Raw genomic sequence first — 19462 nt, 5'->3', positions numbered from 1 at the left:
TCTGAACAGGCTGCAGTCACAGTCACGGATCCTCACCAGTAGCCCTCGGTTGCTCATGGGAGAGCTCAAAGCAGCGAGGAAAACGCCCGCTCTTTTTTGGAAAACAATTTGAGCATCAACGTGAATCCGGCCCCGTCCGTTGGAGATAGTCCTGTCTGTGGATCCGATGTCTTGGACTGAAAATGAGAGCTGAATGTGGACAAATTTAGAAGGTTAGAAGCTGGAGAGTTGGGATGTCACATGACCCGCATGGCTTAACCACCTGATTTAAGTCATCTGTCAGTGTCCCTGGATTACATCTGATGTCAGAGAGAAAGAGAATAGAAGATGAGAGTGTGAGTGTTCGTTTTGTTATTTTTGGGGGATCGGCTAAAGAATGACTCTCTCAACACGACTCGAGGACTTGGAGGTGACCCTGGAGCACATGCTCATGGATGTCTTCGTAAGTTTTATTTCCCATTTAACCGTGTTGGTTGTTTAAGCCGTGATGAAGTGCAATGTGACTGAGCATATTAGTTTTAGTCTTCCGTCACCACACTTTTCTCTTCTCCGTGTTTAATATCGGTGACCATTTTCGGTGCATAAATGGAGTTTGAGACCAGAGGTCGACGCATGTTCACATCTCTTTCCAGATGCTTTCTCATTAATTGGCATAAAAAAGGTGTGCTGATTAAACATCAAACTCTGCAGAGGTAGATTTAGTTAAATAACTGGCTGGCCAGGAAAGTAACCTGCGCCGCATGGCCTATATGTGACTCAGCATTGGCTTCGCCCACTGAGCTCGGAAACTGTATATTTACCTTCATGTAGCCATGAATCGTTTGATTAGAAAGGAAGGAAATTTCCGGGTGAAGAAAGTGAGGATTGAAAGGGAGGAAATAGGCGAGAGGAATGAGAACACCTAACGGATGTGATAGTCAGTTTCGTATTGCCCGTGACGCTTGGTTAGAGGTGGATTACTCGGGGCCCCCTGTGGGTTTCCAAAGCATTCGGGCTGCAGGAATGAAAAACTGCTCAACGCCGCGTCCCTCATGCACACAGATACACACAAGACATCACAATCCCTGGTCGCCTTGATCTGCCGGCTGCTGTAATGAGTTAGGTCGTTAAGCTGGTGTTTCCCTTTAGCATTGTTTACAGGGACAGGCATCTGTTGGAGGAAACGGTAATCTGTCCTTTTGCGACGTATACTGTGCTTCCTATGAACTCTGGCAGCGCTCGCCACACAGCTGTGCGTCGCTTTCAATGACACATATGGATACACGCTGCTTGGCTCCATCAACCTGTTTTGGAGATTTGGTCATTTTCATATGATAGATAAAGTAGAAAAGATAAGTGTTCACGGGCAGAACTGGATTTAGACTATAAATGGTTTCATGTCTTTTGAAAAAGCCTCTGCCAGATTTACTCTCTGCATCCTAATGAGACTGCTTGTTTATTTATTTCTCTAATTGCTGGAAGAGATCGGGAAAACAGAGGTGTATCTGTCCACTTTGCATACTTAAATGAGAAATATTCAAATTGGCTTCACTCTTTCCAGGCTGCTCGCTTTGTGAGCTTGCATGTGGCATGTGCACGCAGACACACACACACACACGCACACACACACGTGCAAATCTTAAGAAGACACGCAGGCATGAGCAGAGAAGAGGCCTGGTTCAGTGGACCATCAGATAAAGGCCGGGTGAATTATCTACTTTCATGGGAAGTCTTACAGCAGCAGACATGTGTCATGGATCAGGTATCTTAGGTTAGTAACCGTAATGTATTCTTTTTAATCAACCTTCTGTGTATAGTGGGAACACACAAGTGTTAAAAACCCCGGAGTAATACGGAGACAAGGGTTGTTAGGGGAATATTAAGTGTTATTGGAATACTGACAGTGGTTCTCCAGTAGAGAGCAGGACCTCCAGAGCCCTCACCAAGACGCTCACAGCTACTTTCATTAGCAAGTGCAACGCAAATGCATAATTCAGGAAAGCTGTGAGGATCAGAGGCAACAACCTTCCTTTACAACCTGTTTTACTACAAGAAAAGGATGTCAGCATTTTGTTGCCTTGAGTACTCGCAGGGAGCCGGAGTTGAAGGGAGAGACAACTTCTTTAGAATTCAGAAATACAGTGAGAAAGTCTATGAGTGCTGTTAAAATCAGCTCATAATTTCAAGAAAACATACGAGGAACGACTGCAAAAAGCAGATAACCCCGCCGGAAAGAATTGTGTTAATTTTAGCAGAAAGATATCCTCCATCAAATGTGTGATGTCATTCACATAGCAGCAGTCATGGCATCGCTGCCACATACACAGGGACAAGACCCTTTGACGTAAATAATGTAGGGACATCATCTGCTGTGATTGATTTCTTTTGTGGCTGCTGTAAGATGTCAGTTTGTGGCTTCAAATCAACTTGGACCAGAGCTGCTGTGTATTGTGTTACCGGAGAGAGAGACAGAGAGAGACAGAGAGAGAGAGAGAGAGAGAGAGAGAGAGAGAGAGAGAGAGAGAGAGAGAGATGGCTCACAGGCTTACAATCACATTAGGCAATGAAGCGGCGTGATTAAAAATGCATCCAATCCTTGTGTAGCCTAATTGAATCTCCTCCTCATGCACCCGACGAACGTCTCCAAACCCCCCCATCCTCTCCCCCCTCACATCCTCATGCCTTCTGTGATGCAGGCCTTCAGCCAGAAACCCCCCCAGAAAGAAACATCCCCTCTCTCTCTCGCTCAATCTTCTTCCTCCAAGATCCCTCATTTGCTCCTCCATCCTCCTCGTTCCCTTCTGACGGAGGAGGAAGACGGCTGGATGGGATTGTTTCCTGCTCCGCTGTCCGGCAGCCGTGAATCACTAGCAGTCACGTCTTTGCGAGGGCTGGTCTGCCACAAAGGGCCTTCGGTCTGGAGAGACCGTTCTCCTTTTCCAACAAACAGATTTCACCCTTGCACGTGACAAAAGACAGCTAGCCCGAATGGAACTGGGGAGGTTGGGGATATGTAGCACGCCGATGCTGTTGTTTACACAGATGGATTTTAAGGCTGTGCCTTGAGTATTCTACACTATATTGTCAACAAATCCAATAAAAATGCAAAAGCCAACGTTGGTAAATATGTCTTTTGAAACCTCAACTGAAAAGACTTGTTCCTATCATGTCTGTTATATATTATATATTTGAAACCCATTGGCAAATATATATGTAACTTTCCAAAAGAGGGAACTGTGCTTTCAAACAAATACGTATTAATCATAAGTGGATAGGGGATTTATTGGGGAATAGTTTCTGTCAGATTAATACAGAGATACAGGACGATGTTTGCAGTAATGACTAAAAAAAATAATAAAACCAAATAAATGTCATCCAGTGCAAAAGTGTGACTTATTGGTTTTAGTTTGGGGCACTGAAGAATAAACAGAACGACTACACAGACTATACTGAGTTATTTTGTGTTATTATACAGTAGAACGCATGTAGGAGCGGTCGGTAAAATCAATGCGCATTTGCTCGTATTGTTACTTCAATATTCTTTATTTATTGTTCAGCAAAAAAAACCTAAATCACACTCAAAATAAAACGAGAATTCAATGCGTAATGCGTAATGCGGTCAAAAATAGTATCTCCTTCCGCTCTCAAAATAGAAAACACACCTGGCCTTACTCAGGTGACATTTAAATAGCCGACGCCCCCTGACGTCATCATTACATCATCACAAATAAATCAACAGTTACCCCTGTGTGCATGTAAGAGTGTTTCCCAGGCCTTCTGTTAAAGACGCGGGAGAGGGGAGGATAATTGAAGTGGATGCTCCCCTGTGAAGAAGTCATTATAATTGGTTCTGGCCTGATGAAGGGTGGGAGACCTCCGCTTTCTGCTCATCTCCCTCGCGTGAGGTAGAGAAGGACACAACTGCAAAAGCGCAGGCAGACGCGCACACAGTGAGAAATGAATGAAATTACTCCACGAGGGGGGGGTTGTTTGGCTACATGACCGTTTCTCTGTGTGTGTTTTTTGTGCAATGGTGCTGCTAATCCCCCTTTGTAATTTGTGGAGTCTTGGAACATAAACTACCCCCTCACTGACTGGGACGGGGAGAGATCCAGCTTGAGGGCATTTCCATAAACACACCCACACACACACACCCACACAAACAGGGAGAGGAGCAGGACCATAGGGATGAGTCAGACAGCCGTGGGCAGAGACTGGCTGGGTTATCAGGGTAAATTAATGTGTAACAATGCCAGGAGAGTCTGCAATTGAGAACCATTGCTTCTCACTGTTGCGACTTGGAACAGCAGACAAACACGCAGTAGAAATGAAACACAGTCAGCTTTGTTTGCACCTCCCTCATAAGCTTTGCTTAGACGCAGGTAGTGATCTTCTCTTTGCTTCTTTGTCTCTCAGTAGTTGAATAAGCATTCATTGGAAATGTATTATTGCCGTGGGGGAATTTCAAGGACAGCTGGTGTGAACTAATCCAGAGTTTTCTGTGCGGTATTTTGTATGCAGCTTTGTCTTTCACATATTTATTTTTTACTATACGTGCAAATCCCATTTGCCGTTATTTGTGCGTGCTTGTTGACTGAAATGGGTCATTGTGCATCTAGCCTGAGGCGTCACAAGAAGTGTTATTGCTTTTTTTTTAACATTTAATTTCCCTCCGTCAAGACGAGGGCTTATCACCTCACCGGATTTGAAGCAGGGGAACTTAAGTAAAGAAAGGCGAGGGCTGTGGAGGGGAACAAACAAATGCAAACCACACTTAAACTGTTCATTTAGGGGAGTGTCTTGTCATCTCCTTGTCAAGGTGGCCTATGAGCCCCCTATTAAAGCTGCAAGGTTTTGTCTCCCGCATCAGCAGTGGCACTTAATCTTTGTCATCGCGATTTGAATTAACATGAAATGCGCACATCAAACACACCACCAGGAACAGGATGGGGATTTTTTTTGTTCCCTTTTCAATTCCTCCAGTAGGTCAGCTTTGAGACCTGGATGTCTGCGAATTGTTTAAATAGTAAGTTTAAATAATAAAAAGCCCTTTGATATCGCTCATGTAGGCCACAGTCACTGACACACTGACACATCATGTCACCAAAGCCATCGCGGGGGCTCACTAAAAAAAATGATGACGGAAAAAGCTTATTTTTAAGCTCATTTTGACATGTGGCTTTAAATCTGGTTGACCCTGCACCAAATCACCTCATAACTGTAATAATAAATCCAGATGGATGTCAGCCGTTATATGCATTAACTTACTGGGCGCGTGTGTGTGTTGACATATGCGAATGTGCACGCCCACATATTTGTGCGCGTGTGCATGTGTGTCGATCCACTTCAGTTGATCAGCTGATGGTCCGCTATTGACGTGCGGAGGCAAACGGAGCTGAGAATATGACAGTAAGTCACTACGTGCAGCTGTAACTCATGAGTCCAATAGCTTTAATGGACGCGCAAAGACCGTGGAAACCGACGACTGACTCAGCTCACTGCTGCAGCCATCACGATATAAGAAAAGATCAGCTAAAAGTGTAAAAGTGTGTGTGTGTGTGTGTGTGTGTGTGTGTGTGTGTGTGTGTGCGTGTGTGTGTGTGCGTGCGTGCGCGTGCGTGTGTGCGTGCGTTCCTCCTTTGTGTCCTGGGTCCAGACAGCGCGCGGAGAGAAAGCAGGATGTAGGATCACTGCATGAAAAGTGAGATTTTCGTCCCCGTAAACGCCCGGAAATCTCCCTAATTTCCGACAATTTCCGACAATTTGCAACCCGCGCACGTTGCGTTTGTCTGTGCCACAAATTGTCGGAAACGAACCATGACGTAGGCGGAGAGCTGGCGGAGGTGCGAATGGCCCGAATTAGCATATGAATGCAGCGAAGCCGCGGGTGGCCGAGCCAAGCGGGCTTGAATATCCCCACTCCTTATTGGATGAAACCACAACTTACTAACAAATAAAATCACTCGTGATTGGCAGCAAAACCACACGTGGGGAGACCAGGCTTGAGTTTCCTTGTTCATGATTGGATGAAACCACAACTTTCAATCACTCGTGATTGGTTGGCAGATCTGTCGCTATTGGTCACCCGCCTCATTTTATTTATATATTCATATTATGCTGTATATTCATTTCATGGTTATCCTATGTAGGCTACTACACTATTATTAGGATACCAACCAGGACATCAATGAATTAATAGAGAAAATGAACATTTGCCACATGTTTATGCAAAGAAAGAGCTTTATTAACAACACACAAACAACAACTACACACAAAGTGAGGATCTGCCCGCACTTGGGTAACGGCGGTTTAAAAACTACAGCTCAGTAAACTGTCCGTTTGCCTCCTCGGGGTTGTTGACCGTCACTGGCGCCGTGTTTTCCGAGGCAGGTCTGTTGTGCAGGCGGCTCGTGTGCGTGTGGCGACCGTACGATCCACCCCGAGACCCCCCCAAACAACGCCGTCCCCTCCGCCCGACGCGAGCTCCACCGTGGCGGAGTTCCAGAGTTCCACCTCGTCATCAGCCAGCACACTTTGTCTCGATTCCAGCAGCTGTAAAAACAACAATGAATCAGTACTGTGCGATGCGATGCGTACGGACACAACACATCGATCAATGCACCTGAAACAAGTCAGCAAATAAACTCTGACCCTCTTTCTTCTCGCTCGACTCCGCGCTGAATCCTTCGCGGGTTCGGCTGAACCTGAAGCTCCTGCGTACGTCTCACAATACGTCTCACAGGGAGCTGGAAAACAATTAAATGAGTGTGGTATGAATACAAAAAGAAAATCAAAATCAAGTCACAGTAACATTTAACAAGGAAGGAGAAACAGTGTCACTTACACACAATGACGTCGTCTAAATCTGGACTTTTCCCGGAGCAAATACGAGGTCACCGCCTCATTATGAGGCGAGATTAGTCTGTGAAAACAAAATGTACAGTTATGATCGGTATCTATACGTATATATTCCCTTATACCGCAGAATGAAAGCATCTTCTTTAAATCTGACCCTTGCTCCGGTTCGTAGCGCCTGTAGTTCGTCTCGGAGTTGTGAAGACGGCGCAGCGCTTCCTGTAAACGACACGGCAAAGAAAACACACTTTAATAAAGCTGTTTCTGCTCACTTGTAAGGCTACTAGGCTACTCTTAGCTTAGCTTGAGGCTACGCTACTTTTAGCTTAGCTTGCAGTCATCGAACATATTCTTACCGCTATCGTGGGATTGTGCGCCCGTCTCCTCTTCTTTGAGTCGGTTCCTCTCCTCCATGGACACAAACCCGCAGAGTCCCGAACGCTCCAGTGGAGCGAACCGCTCGTTGATATCGGCAGTTTGTTGTTGGAGTTGACGAGACGATCCACTGAGAGCTTTCAGCAGCTTCTTCTCGTCTGTCTGCGGACTGGCCGAAAGTTGGTGACCGCGGAGAGGAGTTGAAGGCGAGTTGAACGCGAGACGTCGTCCCGCCATTATTCACGAACCAGCAAAAACCAAACAAAGGAACTGGAGATACAGTTCTTCTGAATATAGTAACACACACGTGTCTGTTTGTATGCTCGTCTTGCAAGTACTGCTGTCTGAGTCGTGCCTATGACCTCACACGTGATTGGACGAGGAGTCTGAGGGTCCTCCAATCACATACGAGGTTATTGTTATACGGAAGGACCAGTATTTTAGGAAGACAAATGGTTGGGACTTTGAAACAGCTGATATGCTTTATGTAAAGCAGTGTTTTGGTGTCAGCAGAACGACTTTCCCTAGAATCTGTACAGTGGTGCCTCTTTCTCCATTCCACCAGACACTCTTGAGTCTGACAGACATGCAATGTTGACAATGTATCATCACATGTACCCTTGTGTCACTGAGGTTGAATGTTTTGCCATGACATGTAAACGGGTAACATATATGAATGTAACTTTCTCAATCGATAGATGCAGAGCAGAAAGGTCAGCGTATATTTATGCTAAGTGGTGTGGAAACACTAACAGTTTTGAGGAACCCGTCCTTGACCCTCTAGCAGAACTACGACCAGCCATTATAAAGCAGTTTATAGTTGGTAATGTTGTGTCAAAGGGTACGGCATTTAAACATGTTCTTGCACAAGTTTCCTGGCTTCATCTCCACCCGGACAAACATTTTTATGGAAAGCCAATAGAAGTTTGGGGCTTGCAGGGAACAGACACGTCATACAGCATCATTTTATGCCAGTTGAGCGCATTGCTAGAAGATGTGTGGTTAATACATCCTCTGCATTTAGGTAAGACCAAAGAAAAGGTCACTGTAGTCCTGCCACTATGCACTGTAGTTGAGCTCTAGGAGACTGATCTCTGCAGACCCCTCATTCTGATTCAAATGTTGTTTGCATGGAATGCTCATTTTACCTTGATTAAAACTCATTTTTTAAAGAAGTTATTTTGTGTATCTTTTTTACATAACATTTGCCATTGCTAATGGCGTACACAGTAATCTAGCATATTTGAATTAAATAAATCAATTCAAGCTAAAATGTAAGAGTCTATAATTAGGCTACTGAGCCTGATCTATTTGTACCAGAGATTTTCTTACCTTTTAAAAAATGTCACCTGGGCTAAAACTCCCTCTGCGACCCTGATTTGCATTTGTATAGCTCACAGCATTTTCATTTACATGTCAAAGCCTCCCCTAGAAATAGGAGGAGGGGGGTCATGGGGGGACAACTGCCAAGGGAGGCCCACGTCAATTTCTGACAATTTATGGCAGTTTTCGGCGTTGCCCGCAAATTGCCGCAAATTGCCGCAAACCTGAAATTCCACGACAATTTACAGTGCCGCATACTGCCGAAAATCCCACTTTTCATGCAGTGGATTTCAAAGATAATCTCCCGACCAGATGACAAAACATTCCATATTCCTTTTGAGGTTCCCCACGTGATCCCCCATGTGAGGGCTGAGCGCGCTGTGGGTGGCGGTGGGCGTACACCCTCGCGCGCAATTATCATTGGATCACGTGACTCGAGCGCGTATGTTAATAAAAGCCGTGACGTCACATTAATCCAGTGACCTGGTTAAACCCCCCCCCACAACTGAAGGAAGAGAGTGTGGGAGGCGGGGAGAGAGACAAAGCGAACTCCCTCTCCCTCTCTCTCACACACTCTCCCCCTCTCCTTCCGAGCGGCGCGGTGGACCCTGGCTGGGCGGAATGGGAAGTGTTTTAGGACTAATGGAAGCAGAGAGACGCACATAGGACAAAGCGTGGGAGCGCCGCACTCCCACACGCACGCACGCACACGCGCGCGCGCGACACAGCACAGCGCCACCTTTCTCCCGTGCGCACCCACGCGCGCACCAGCTCGCGTGAACCCCCCCCCGCCGCCAGGCTGGACGGGACGGCGAGGACGCCCACAGCACACTCTCTCTCGGGCACGCCCACGGACACGCACGCGCCGGAGGGCGCCATGGTGGTCCAGGGGGCGATGACGCCCGGGAGGACCCGCCGCCTGATGCTCAAGCTGCCGGTCGGGACTCTGCGCAGGAACAGCGGGGAGAGGGTAAGAGTTCCGTCCCCGCCCTCCCGTTTGAGGCCGTGTGTTGTGCGCGCGCGTGCGTGAGTGTGCGTGGGATTTCGGGGCTAATCCACGGGAGGGTATCAAATTTGAATTGGTGGAAGGCCAGTCTTAATCTCCACAGTGGACAATACTTTTCTGTGTTTCTGTGACTGTATCATGTCTTGCAGTCCTCGGTTTCCAGGGTTACGGGGAAGTCTCACCGCGGGGGGGGGGGTGTCACTGTCGATGCGGTGGAACTGACTTGAGGCGAGAGAAGCTTCCTTTGTATCGAGCAAAAGCACAGGACGACTTTACACACACACAATCAGCTGGGCTTCGGTGTTCAACGTGTTTATTTCGGTGGGCGTGGATTCAGAGTGAACGTGACTTCTGAGACTCGCTGGTCTCTTTGTAGTTCTCCCTTTGATTTAGCGTGTGCAGAGCGGATCCAGTTATGCACATGCACACGCACTGAGACCGTGCAGTCATAAATCTTACAGCGCGGCTTCTATGTTGGATGTAAATAGCTTTCACGTTAATAAGCCACGGCAAAACACATTCCAGCCTCTTTCCGACACAAAAAGAGGTCTTCTAACCTCACGCACGCAGAAGCACATCATCTGCTTTCTGTACTCCGGTTGCGCTGAATGAACCCACTGGAGAGACAACATAGAATCTGTTCTGATGCTTTCAGGTGTTTCTATTCAAAGAGTTCAGGTCGTGAGTCATTATTTCAGCGTCGGCTGTAAAGCTGATTTGACTTTGATCCAACCGCCTGGCTGCTGCAATTCTGCTCCCGTGGAAGAAACTGAATATTCACTGTCCTTTTTCAGAGAAGTCATTGTGTACGGTTGATTGGCTGGTGCACGTGCACATACTCCAATTAAATCACTTTAATTCATGGAGAACAGCAGATTTTGTCAAACAGGAACGAAGGCCTCTCTCTTGCTCTTTCCTTTCCTTTTCGCCTTCTTTTTGCAGACGGATCAAAGGGGGATTACCTGTGATTTTCTTTTTTTTAAGGTGGAACTCCGTCGAGTTATTTATCTGTCAAAGTCTTCGTTGAGCCTCTGGAATACCTGCTAAACACAGCTGCAGCTTTGTCCTGCTCTGACTTGTTATGTCTGATAACGGGTTGCGTTATGCCTTATAGCTGCACAGAGCAGCAGCATGCAGGCAAAACATTGAGGAGAGCTGCGTCTACAGGCAGCAGACCAAGCAAAGTGGGAAGTCTATTGCTGCAAACTTAGTTGCAGCTGAAATTGTCTTTCACTCTTGGTAGCTTAATTTGTCATATCCCTCCAGTGTCCCCAGTGATCATGCTGATGTTTGAGTGGGCACATCAACGCTGGCTATACACTTCTCCAATGAAACCTTGAAAATGTGTTAATTTAGCTAAAAGACGTTTTCAAAATGGATTCAGATTGATTTTTTTGCAGAGTGAAAAAAAGGCGAGCCACTGTTTTTTCATCCGTGCCCCGTCACTAGTCCTAATGCAGACGAATAGCTTCACGTCTGGGTAACGTGTTTCTGATCGATTGTTGGTTTCTATCACCGCTAATTGAGTAATATTTACAAGGAGAACATAGACAGCTGCGTGACACATCTGAACAAAGCAAGACCAGAACAATAGGAAGGGAGGCAAACTTCATATACTCCCATTTCTGTCCATAAATCATTGTCTTCTTCTACTCTTCTTCATTGTGGCTGACACTTCAGGCTCATCGTGATTCTTTTCCTGTTAATCCCACTTTTCTTGCACTCCCGTCATTAGAAGAGTTACTTGAAACTAACATGAAGGAATGGGATAGAAGCACTTATCCCAGCAAAACACTGTGTGTTTACACCATAAAATGGCAAAGATAAATTGCATAGTCTGTTTTGACAGTGTAAAACCGCTGGTTTTTTTGGGGGGGGGTTACTGTTTAGATTACCTTGGTGAGCAGTCTGAATTAGGATTATCCTTCGCCTTTGTTGTCCTGATATCATGTTAAGCTGCTCAGCTCTTTTCTGTGACATTAAGCAAAACAAAAAAACAAGGGCGCTACGAGACAGAGCGGGACGTGCACGTGTGTGTGTGTGTGTGTGTGTGTGTGTGTGTGTGTGTGTGTGTGTGTGTGTGTGTGGGTTGGGAGGGCTGTTCTAAACAGTCGGAAAATATTCCAGACTTGAGGAGGCCGAATCGTTCTCCAAGGAAATATGTTGTTGTCAGGAGCACCGCAGGGGAGCGAGGGCTTAAAGGTGGGAGGGGAGGATCACTGTCAAAGAAGACGCTCCCACACATGCACATCTTCAGAAAACACACACACACAGAAGGCACACAAACACGCTCGGGGGATACTGATCGATCCGCGACATCTTTTTTTGAAACATCTCGTCTGAAGGTCAGCTGTGGACTCACAGCTGACCACCTTCTCTTGTCCTTCGTCAGACCGATCCAATTGCCTGGACATCAGGAGTCATTTAAGCATTACATTACATTACAGGTCATTTAGCAGATGCTTTTATCCAAAGCGACTTACATTACACTTTAAACCCATGGTGGCTTTTTCACTTTTTTTTTTGTTGCCCGGGGAGCAATTAGGGGTTAGGTGTCTTGCTCAGGGAGACTTCGACATGGAACATGGGGCAGCCTGGACTCGAACCACCAACCCTTCACAGCAGACCTTCTCTAACCCCTGCGCCACGACGACCCACATAGTAGCTTGCAAAGTTGACGTGGACGCAGAAGGAAGGAAGGAGTTCCTGTGAGTTTAATTGCAGCCCTCCGTTACCAAATCTCAGTTCTGCGCTTTGGGGGTTTTCGGCACCCACTGCTCTCCTCTGCCTCGCTACAGTATTGATTCCTGGGTTATTAATCCATCCCCCCCAGACTGTAGGAGAGGGCGCTGTGGTCAGTTGGTCCAATTAAAGAGACAAAGAAAAGAGAAAAGGTTGTGAGAGTAGCCGCAGCTAAAGACTCCTAAAGGCCCCTCTTGCACCACACCCTGTTTGGCATTGAAAGCCCCCCCCCCCTTTCTCCCCAAGGCAGCACAGAAGGAAGAATGTTTTTGAGAAAGGGAAGAAAGGGGAGGGGGGATCGAGGGAGACTCCCACCCTCCCCTCCACACTGCCTCTTTCATCACGCTTTGCTAGGATTTTTTATTATTTTTTTACGTCTTCTATTCCCCCGTCCAGACTCAACCCCCCCCAGAGAGAGAGAGAGACATCACAGAGAAAAGGGGGAAAAGGATGAGTGTGGTTTGATGGGAAAACGTCTGGAGGATTCCATCTCCCCCCAAAACAGGATGTGGAGACCCCTGAAATGTTCCTTAAATAACCCAGCACAATCTGCTCCCTTTGTTAGACAGAGATAACACGACTCAATGAGAACGGGGGCGACGTCTGTGACTCACTCACATGAAGGGGTTTATTCATAGTGTGTGTGTGTGTGTGAGAGTGACAAAAAACGGAGTAGGAATAGGTTGGAAAGAGAGGAGCAGTCTCTCGTGGATGTACTGCAGTAACGTAGTTATCCTCATTAATATTTATCTGCCAGGCAAAGTGGAAAGAATGAACAGAGTGTGTGTGTGTGTGTGTGTGTGCGCGCGCATGTTTTCTTGAGTGTACACTCTTTTTGTGCATGTGTGTAACAGCATTTAACACTTGAACTAGGTCAACTTGCCTACTTCAAAGGTTTTGTGTCATCGTGGGGGCTTCTCATTGCATGCGCGTGCAAAGTAAACACCATTTTTAATTATTCCAATACACACACATTAAAACAAAGCTCATGCACAAGAACATTCTCACACACTAAGACATAAAGAAGCTCCACGCTTGCGTCCCCTCCCGAGCCACGTAACGGTTTGTTATTGATTTTCCTGCCTGCACCTCTAATACAATCACATTAAAGTAGATTGATTGGAATTGAATTTCAGACATGCTCTATACATGTATGCCACTTGTAATCTCTGTCACTGTGATGGTGTGTGTGTGTGTAGTTGGGTAGCAAATGACCGTGGAAGAAAATGAGACCTGCCAGGTCTGCTGTCAGAAGGCGTGCATTAGTAGTTCCTGTATAACTTTTTCCCATGTGCACTTTTGTGAATTTGTGTGCTATAGTGCCTCGGTTGAGAATGGTGCAAATGTATAGTGTCTGTGACCCATTTCCCTCCACTGCTTTCTCTCTCTCTCTCTCTCTGACTTGCCTACTCTCTAATACAACACGCCTGAGTGGAGATCAGAGAAGAGGAGAAAGATTGAGAGGGAGATAGAGAGGGAAAGAGATGGAGGTAGGAGAAAGTTATAGTGCGGAGGAGAATACGGAGAGCAGCAGATGGAGCAGAGAACGTTTTCTCCTTTTTCTCTGACGGTACAGGTGTGAAGTTCATCCATCATCAAAATGTGGATGAATGCTAATTGTCTTGCAGTTTGTCCGTCGTTCCCTCGGCAGATACTGTCTTCTCCTCTCCGTCTTATTACTATGGTAATGACCGGCCGGCTGACACTCTGGTGCCGACTGTTTACACCAGAGGGCCCGCGTGACCTTTCCCAGGATTCAGAGGGACGTTGCTCACACATAGAATTATGGGAACGGGGGACAGTCAGGCCGAACATACCCCTCCCTCCCTACATCAACAAATATTTACACCCCTCATAAACTCCAGCGGCAGAGAGGTGAACGCGCAGCTCCGGTTGAGCCCGGATTCATTTAGGAAAATCCACACTGTGGGAATGCCACACATTCCTCACACAGGCTTTTCAAGACAACACTGAGGAAGCACGGCGAGGCCCCGACACTGAGAGATCTATTGATCAAGGCATTCCTGAGGAAAGTGGGGAAAAAAATAATTAAATTTGGTCGCATAAAACCATTTTAGCTTTTTTTTTTCCTTCAAATGTCCAGACTGACATGTAGAAAATCCTTTAGATACACAGAAGATCAACAACAGGCTACTGGAAATGGAAAAAGTAGTCAATTTGTATTCAATATCACACACAATACAAAGGACATTGATCATGTGAGCTGTATTTTTTCAGCAGTGTTGTTAAGCCAAGAGTTTATCACAGACTGGCAAGGACACACACACACACACACACACACACACAAATTGAATGCTTGGCACAGGGTCGTATGTGTGGGTTGTATTGCCTCCATGTGGCCATGGTTGCAAAAGTAAGATTAGTTTAAATTTTTGGATTTTTATCTCCAATAAACAATTGCACGTAATCAATCATATTTGCGCGTTCTGTGCAAGGTCAATGTGTGAGTTTGAAGAGAGCAGCAGATAAGTCAAATTTTCTTGGCTCTTTTGGAGGACAGTTTGGGTCAGGACACTTCAGCCCGGAGACAGCTCGTTCAATTCTGGACACAGTCCCAGTGCTGTTGCACAGTATCATGCTGTTAGCTTGGAGACCAAATAACAGCATTTTCTATGATCACAACCATCTGATTGGCTGAAAGCGTCCCTTCTGACCAGGTGTGTGAGGACGTGTGCAGCCTCCTAACAAAGCGAGACAGCGCGAGGGGACGAGGGCCGTCTCTGCGCCACTGGACTGGTTTCTCTCGTGTGAGCTGCAGTGTGAGTGCCTGTATCACTTAAAAAAAAAAAAACAGCGTTAGGGGAGCCTAAGAGGCCAGCTGCATTTCCTTAGTGGGAATGTTTGTGTTTGTGGCGTACGGACCAACGGACGCAGTGTACTTTGCTTCAGTGGGAAAGAAAAGCGAGAGGAGAAACGAGAGAGTCAGCGGGGACCACCGGGTATGTGGGACTGGGACGGACGGACCAGCAGGGCTTGACCTCGGGTAGACGTTGGACCACTGGATCCCAGAGAGACTAAGAGGACGGACTTTCCCTCTGGAGATGACACACTTATTATCTGCTACAGCTTAGTGGCCTCTAGAAGACAGTAAAGGCTAATTACTCCCCACCGCCATTGGCCTTTTGTGGATTTGATCGGCTCACCAGTGCAAACGAGGTTTGATGTGATGTGGATATCTCATTGATATCAAATCCCACTGCCTCTGGAGTCCTTCATCACAGAGAGCTTGGGGTTGGGGGGGGGAGGGGCGTAATGGAGGCCGTCTTGATCGGCCTAGACGACGCCGCCTGTACTCGGCAGGGTCTGCTGTGGACTCTCACCTCAACGGCCCTGCGACGCCTCCGCGGGCACGCCACAGGTGTGTCTTAAGGCCTTTCTACCAGGTAGGCTGCTCCTCACATGCATTAAAAAAAGGTATGTCCTTCAGCTGAGGACCAGAGACAGTGGCAGGGTTAAACACGACTGATTTGTTTGATTTGTCATTTTTTAAACCCTTTTTAAAAAAAGACAGAACAGGTGCACAGGGAGAGTTTTCCTACCAGGTTCTGGAAACGCTGTTGTGTTTTACATTGTTGTTTTACATTCTTTTCGAAGGAGTTTTTCCTCTCACGATGCAGACCCTTAACAGGAAAGTGTGTTGCTAGGGTCACTAAAGAGGAGCCGGTAACTAAGCTGTTTCTACGGATAGGTGAGCGAGGGATGCTGAACACTAAACACACACAGACGCTGTATTATGGGCAGTCTGGTCGATGACCATGCGTCCCTCGCCTCGCACGCCTTTACACTCGGGCGAGCACAAACCAGTTTTTGCATGAAAATTAATTATTTTAATTGTTTTAATCAAAATTATGTCATATAAAAGATGTCTTTTGGGCTTTGTGTTTGTCTGGATGTGATTCAGCAAAACGGTCGATCAGTATTCTCGGCACCGTGTCCGTTTGGGTACTCGGACCTTTCACGGAGCCATCAGTATTCCTCGGGCGTCTCACCTGCCTTGAATGCAGCTGGCAGCACCACGACGAACCAAACAGGCGCACAGAGAGACGCTCTTTAGGCTTTTGCTACATAACAAAAAGCACACACTGTACTGCACAGCACAAAGACGCACACACTGTGTACCTTTTTATGTCCTTTTGCTCTGATTCCTTTATTCTCAAGAGGGGAGACACAGTTAAACCCAGCTGCAGCTGTTAATGTCGGAGGGAGTTGAAATAGTGAGGAAGGAAGGAGGGGTCAGTGTGTGAGGCGGTGGGACGGGGACATCCCTGGATCACTGTCGCGCTGAGGAGGACGCAGAAGCTGCAGTGATCACAGGTGCTTGGACGGCCCCTGAGTTGCAAGAATGTCCTTATTTACCTCATCACAGCCCTGCAACTCACAAGTCTGGATACAAGGATGTTGAACACACTCAGGAGGAGTTTTGCTTAACAAGATCCCACTTCACATTTTTAAGAAACAAATTGATGGTTCTTAAAAATGTGAAGTGACATCTTGTTAAGCGAAACTCTTCCTGAGTGTGTTCAACATCCTTGTATCCTTCATAGACCTAGTTTATTTCCTGTTATTGCACTTGCAAATATCAGCGTCTGGCAGGAAGCGGGTTCTCCGGCGTGTCAAGTTCACTTTGATCCTGTTTCCTAGCAACGCAATTCCACTGAAAAGTTGTATACATATTTAAAATATTGCATTGTGTACCATTTGTTTCATTAAAAGCCCCTGCTGCTCGCTTGTAGGCTCTACTGCATCATATTTAGGGATGAAACCCAGGCCAGTTTACTCCCAGGGATCTTCTCCTGTTTCCTGTGAGAGCAGCGCTGCCACTGATCATATTCCTTTGCCCCTGACGAGTCCCACTCCATTTATGATACTAAGCAGAGACACTGCAGCACAGGTCTGAAAAAAACAGGATACACAATCAGGAGCCAGATCGATTGTGCTCAGTCAAACCGTGGAGTCTTGTTGGAAGAGCAGTCGACAATGAGTTGCAGCAGCTCCCCCGCATTGGAACCTGGATTGTACTCGGACTCTCTGCTCTCATGTTCAATACATCATCCATTTGTTCTCCATTTCAGAACGCATTCATCAGAAGCAGATGTCAAAGAAGAAGACTGACAGAAAGGCCAACATCCAGGATGGTAATTAGTGTCCTCACTAATTACCATCCTTTCTCATCTTTCCTTGTTGTTTTGGCCAAGACATCGTTGGATGGAGGTTGAAGTTGAACTTGTGACTTCCTACTGAAGAATTTTGATCGCTATTCCTGTCTGGCAGCCATCTTTGCGCTCATTGCCAAACTCATGATCTGTACATGAGAAAATATTTTCCCAGAACCGACAGACAGTTTGGTGATTGGAGGGGCCAGAAAGGACATTGTTTCCAATTTTCCACAGCTTTGTTTATACCATTTTCCTTTTTAATTTTCAAATTTGTTTGCAACCAGCCAGAGGGCTGTTTGTGTTTGATTTATTTTCATAGGCGTACACCGACAAACACAAACACACACACACCCGTGCAGATTCTGTTGGTGGTTGAAGCCGTTTATAGTGTCTCCCCGGGGATAAGGACATATTTGCATAGTTGGTCTGGAAAACATTTCCACTGCTCCATTCCCAGGTTTATCAAATACCAGCTGTGTGAGTGTGAATGTGTGTGAAAGGGAGGAGGGGGCCAGACTGGTTGATGAAAGAGATCCCTGCAGAGATGGGGGGGGGGAACCATTTTACTCACCAACATCCCCTTCCAAATTGTGTCCTGTCATTCATATATTCACATTGAAGCTCTTGGTCATATTTTGGAAGCTTTGTTACCCGATAAATATTTAAAGCACAACGCCCCCACCTCCCCCGCGGACAAAGTTATTTACTGACTGTGCACCATAAGCCTCTTAGCCCCCCAGCTGGAATCTAACGCCTCTGGTGATGTGTGAATACGGCCGCTGCTTGATTGGACGGCCTCTCGCTTGATTAATTACAGGCGTTTGCATGCCCACACGCCCACCAGACGGTTCCCAAAAGACCGCCCCAATTCTGCGATTTAAGGCACAAAATGAATATAATCTGGGAAATCCCACGTGGCATAAGACCCAGTGACGGTGTTTCTGATGGCTTTCAAAAGGATTGCCAGATATGAACTTTCCCAAATATCAGTTGTCATGTCGTAGACGATTCAGATGTTGTAACATGATAAAACACACAATATCTTACTGGTGATTTATTGGGCAACGGTTGAGTGGCCTATTTTTAGACATCGGGCTGATTTCCCTCTAAATCCTCTTAGCGTGTCGGAGTGACAGCTGAGTGTCCGGAGCGACCACGATGGGAGGGCTTTGGAGGTGGTCCTCCTGTATTGACTGAAGTGATAGATTTAACTGTGGCCTTGGTGACGGGGATATAAGGGCTTATGATGTTTTAAATTCAGAGGTTAAGGCCTGAGTGTAGAACGGTAATCCTGACGGATTACAAGGGGAATCTGGTGAATATCTGAGGAAATCCGTCTCAGGGACTCACAGATCCTGTTGTTTGGATGGATATTATTATACGTCCACATGTTTACCGAACAGAGGCTTGAACCTAAAGGTTTGTGCGCGTTAAATTTCACAACCTCACAGTTGACCACAAGAACCTCTTCTTCGCCATCATAATCTGACTACAGCGTGTTTCACAATAGAAATGTTTATTTACGGTCACATGAGTAAGAAAAATGATGCATGCATGTTCGTAGGGGGCGGGCTTAGTCATCGATTTTCCATTGTTTTTTGGGGGGGAAAGCATGGTCAGCCACTGTTGTGTTTGATATGTTATATCCGTCATCATTTAAAGATTTAAAACCGGAAGAATCCGCTCAATGTTTTTTAGTGCATTCACATTTTTTAGGCAAATGACCTCCGACCATGCGCATGCTCACATAGGCCATGCAACTAGGTTGGCTGGGTTGGTGTTTGTGTATTTGTGGATGGATTTCAACAAACCGAACAAGCTTTCGACAAATCCGACCACTAAAACAAAAAAAAAGAGTTTTCGTCTGTAGCCGTGCAACACAATTGATCGGGCGTTTTTATTTATTGAGCAAAAGCTTTCCCCCTCCTACCTTCAGATTCTGGCTCCTGCCGAGGCGAAATGGCCAAATGGAAAACATTCAATATCTTTACAATGATGGGATTCC

General features: G+C 46.4%; 1 protein-coding gene and 1 long non-coding RNA gene across 12 annotated transcripts in view; one reads left to right on the top strand and one right to left on the bottom strand.

Annotated features, from left to right (window-relative positions):
* LOC120812460 (FERM domain-containing protein 4A-like) overlaps positions 1-19462 on the top strand; it is a 74688-nt gene that overhangs the window by 17902 nt on the left and 37324 nt on the right. For 5 of the 11 annotated variants that reach the window (XM_040168433.2, XM_078097700.1, XM_040168431.2 and 2 more), the window contains exon 1: positions 9049-9502. The exons of 1 other annotated variant lie outside the window; for it this stretch is intronic. In XM_040168433.2, the coding sequence (XP_040024367.2) occupies positions 9410-9502 (93 nt within the window). In that variant the 5' untranslated portion in view covers positions 9049-9409. Of the gene's footprint in view, positions 1-280; positions 443-9044; positions 9503-19462 lie in introns of those variants that run through there. 5 more of the 11 variants (XM_078097699.1, XM_078097701.1, XM_040168432.2 and 2 more) reach the window with 2 other exon arrangements.
* On the bottom strand, positions 6202-7548 carry LOC144391123 (uncharacterized). Its single transcript, XR_013455007.1, has 5 exons — positions 7191-7548; positions 6992-7053; positions 6824-6901; positions 6631-6725; positions 6202-6531 (listed from the first exon to the last, which is right to left on the bottom strand). It is a non-coding gene; the product is annotated as an uncharacterized LOC144391123 (long non-coding RNA).

The sequence above is a fragment of the Gasterosteus aculeatus genome, chromosome Y (assembly GCF_964276395.1).
Source record: "Gasterosteus aculeatus chromosome Y, fGasAcu3.hap1.1, whole genome shotgun sequence".
NCBI lineage: Eukaryota > Metazoa > Chordata > Actinopteri > Perciformes > Gasterosteidae > Gasterosteus > Gasterosteus aculeatus.
This window is presented reverse-complemented; position numbering and strand designations above follow the sequence as displayed.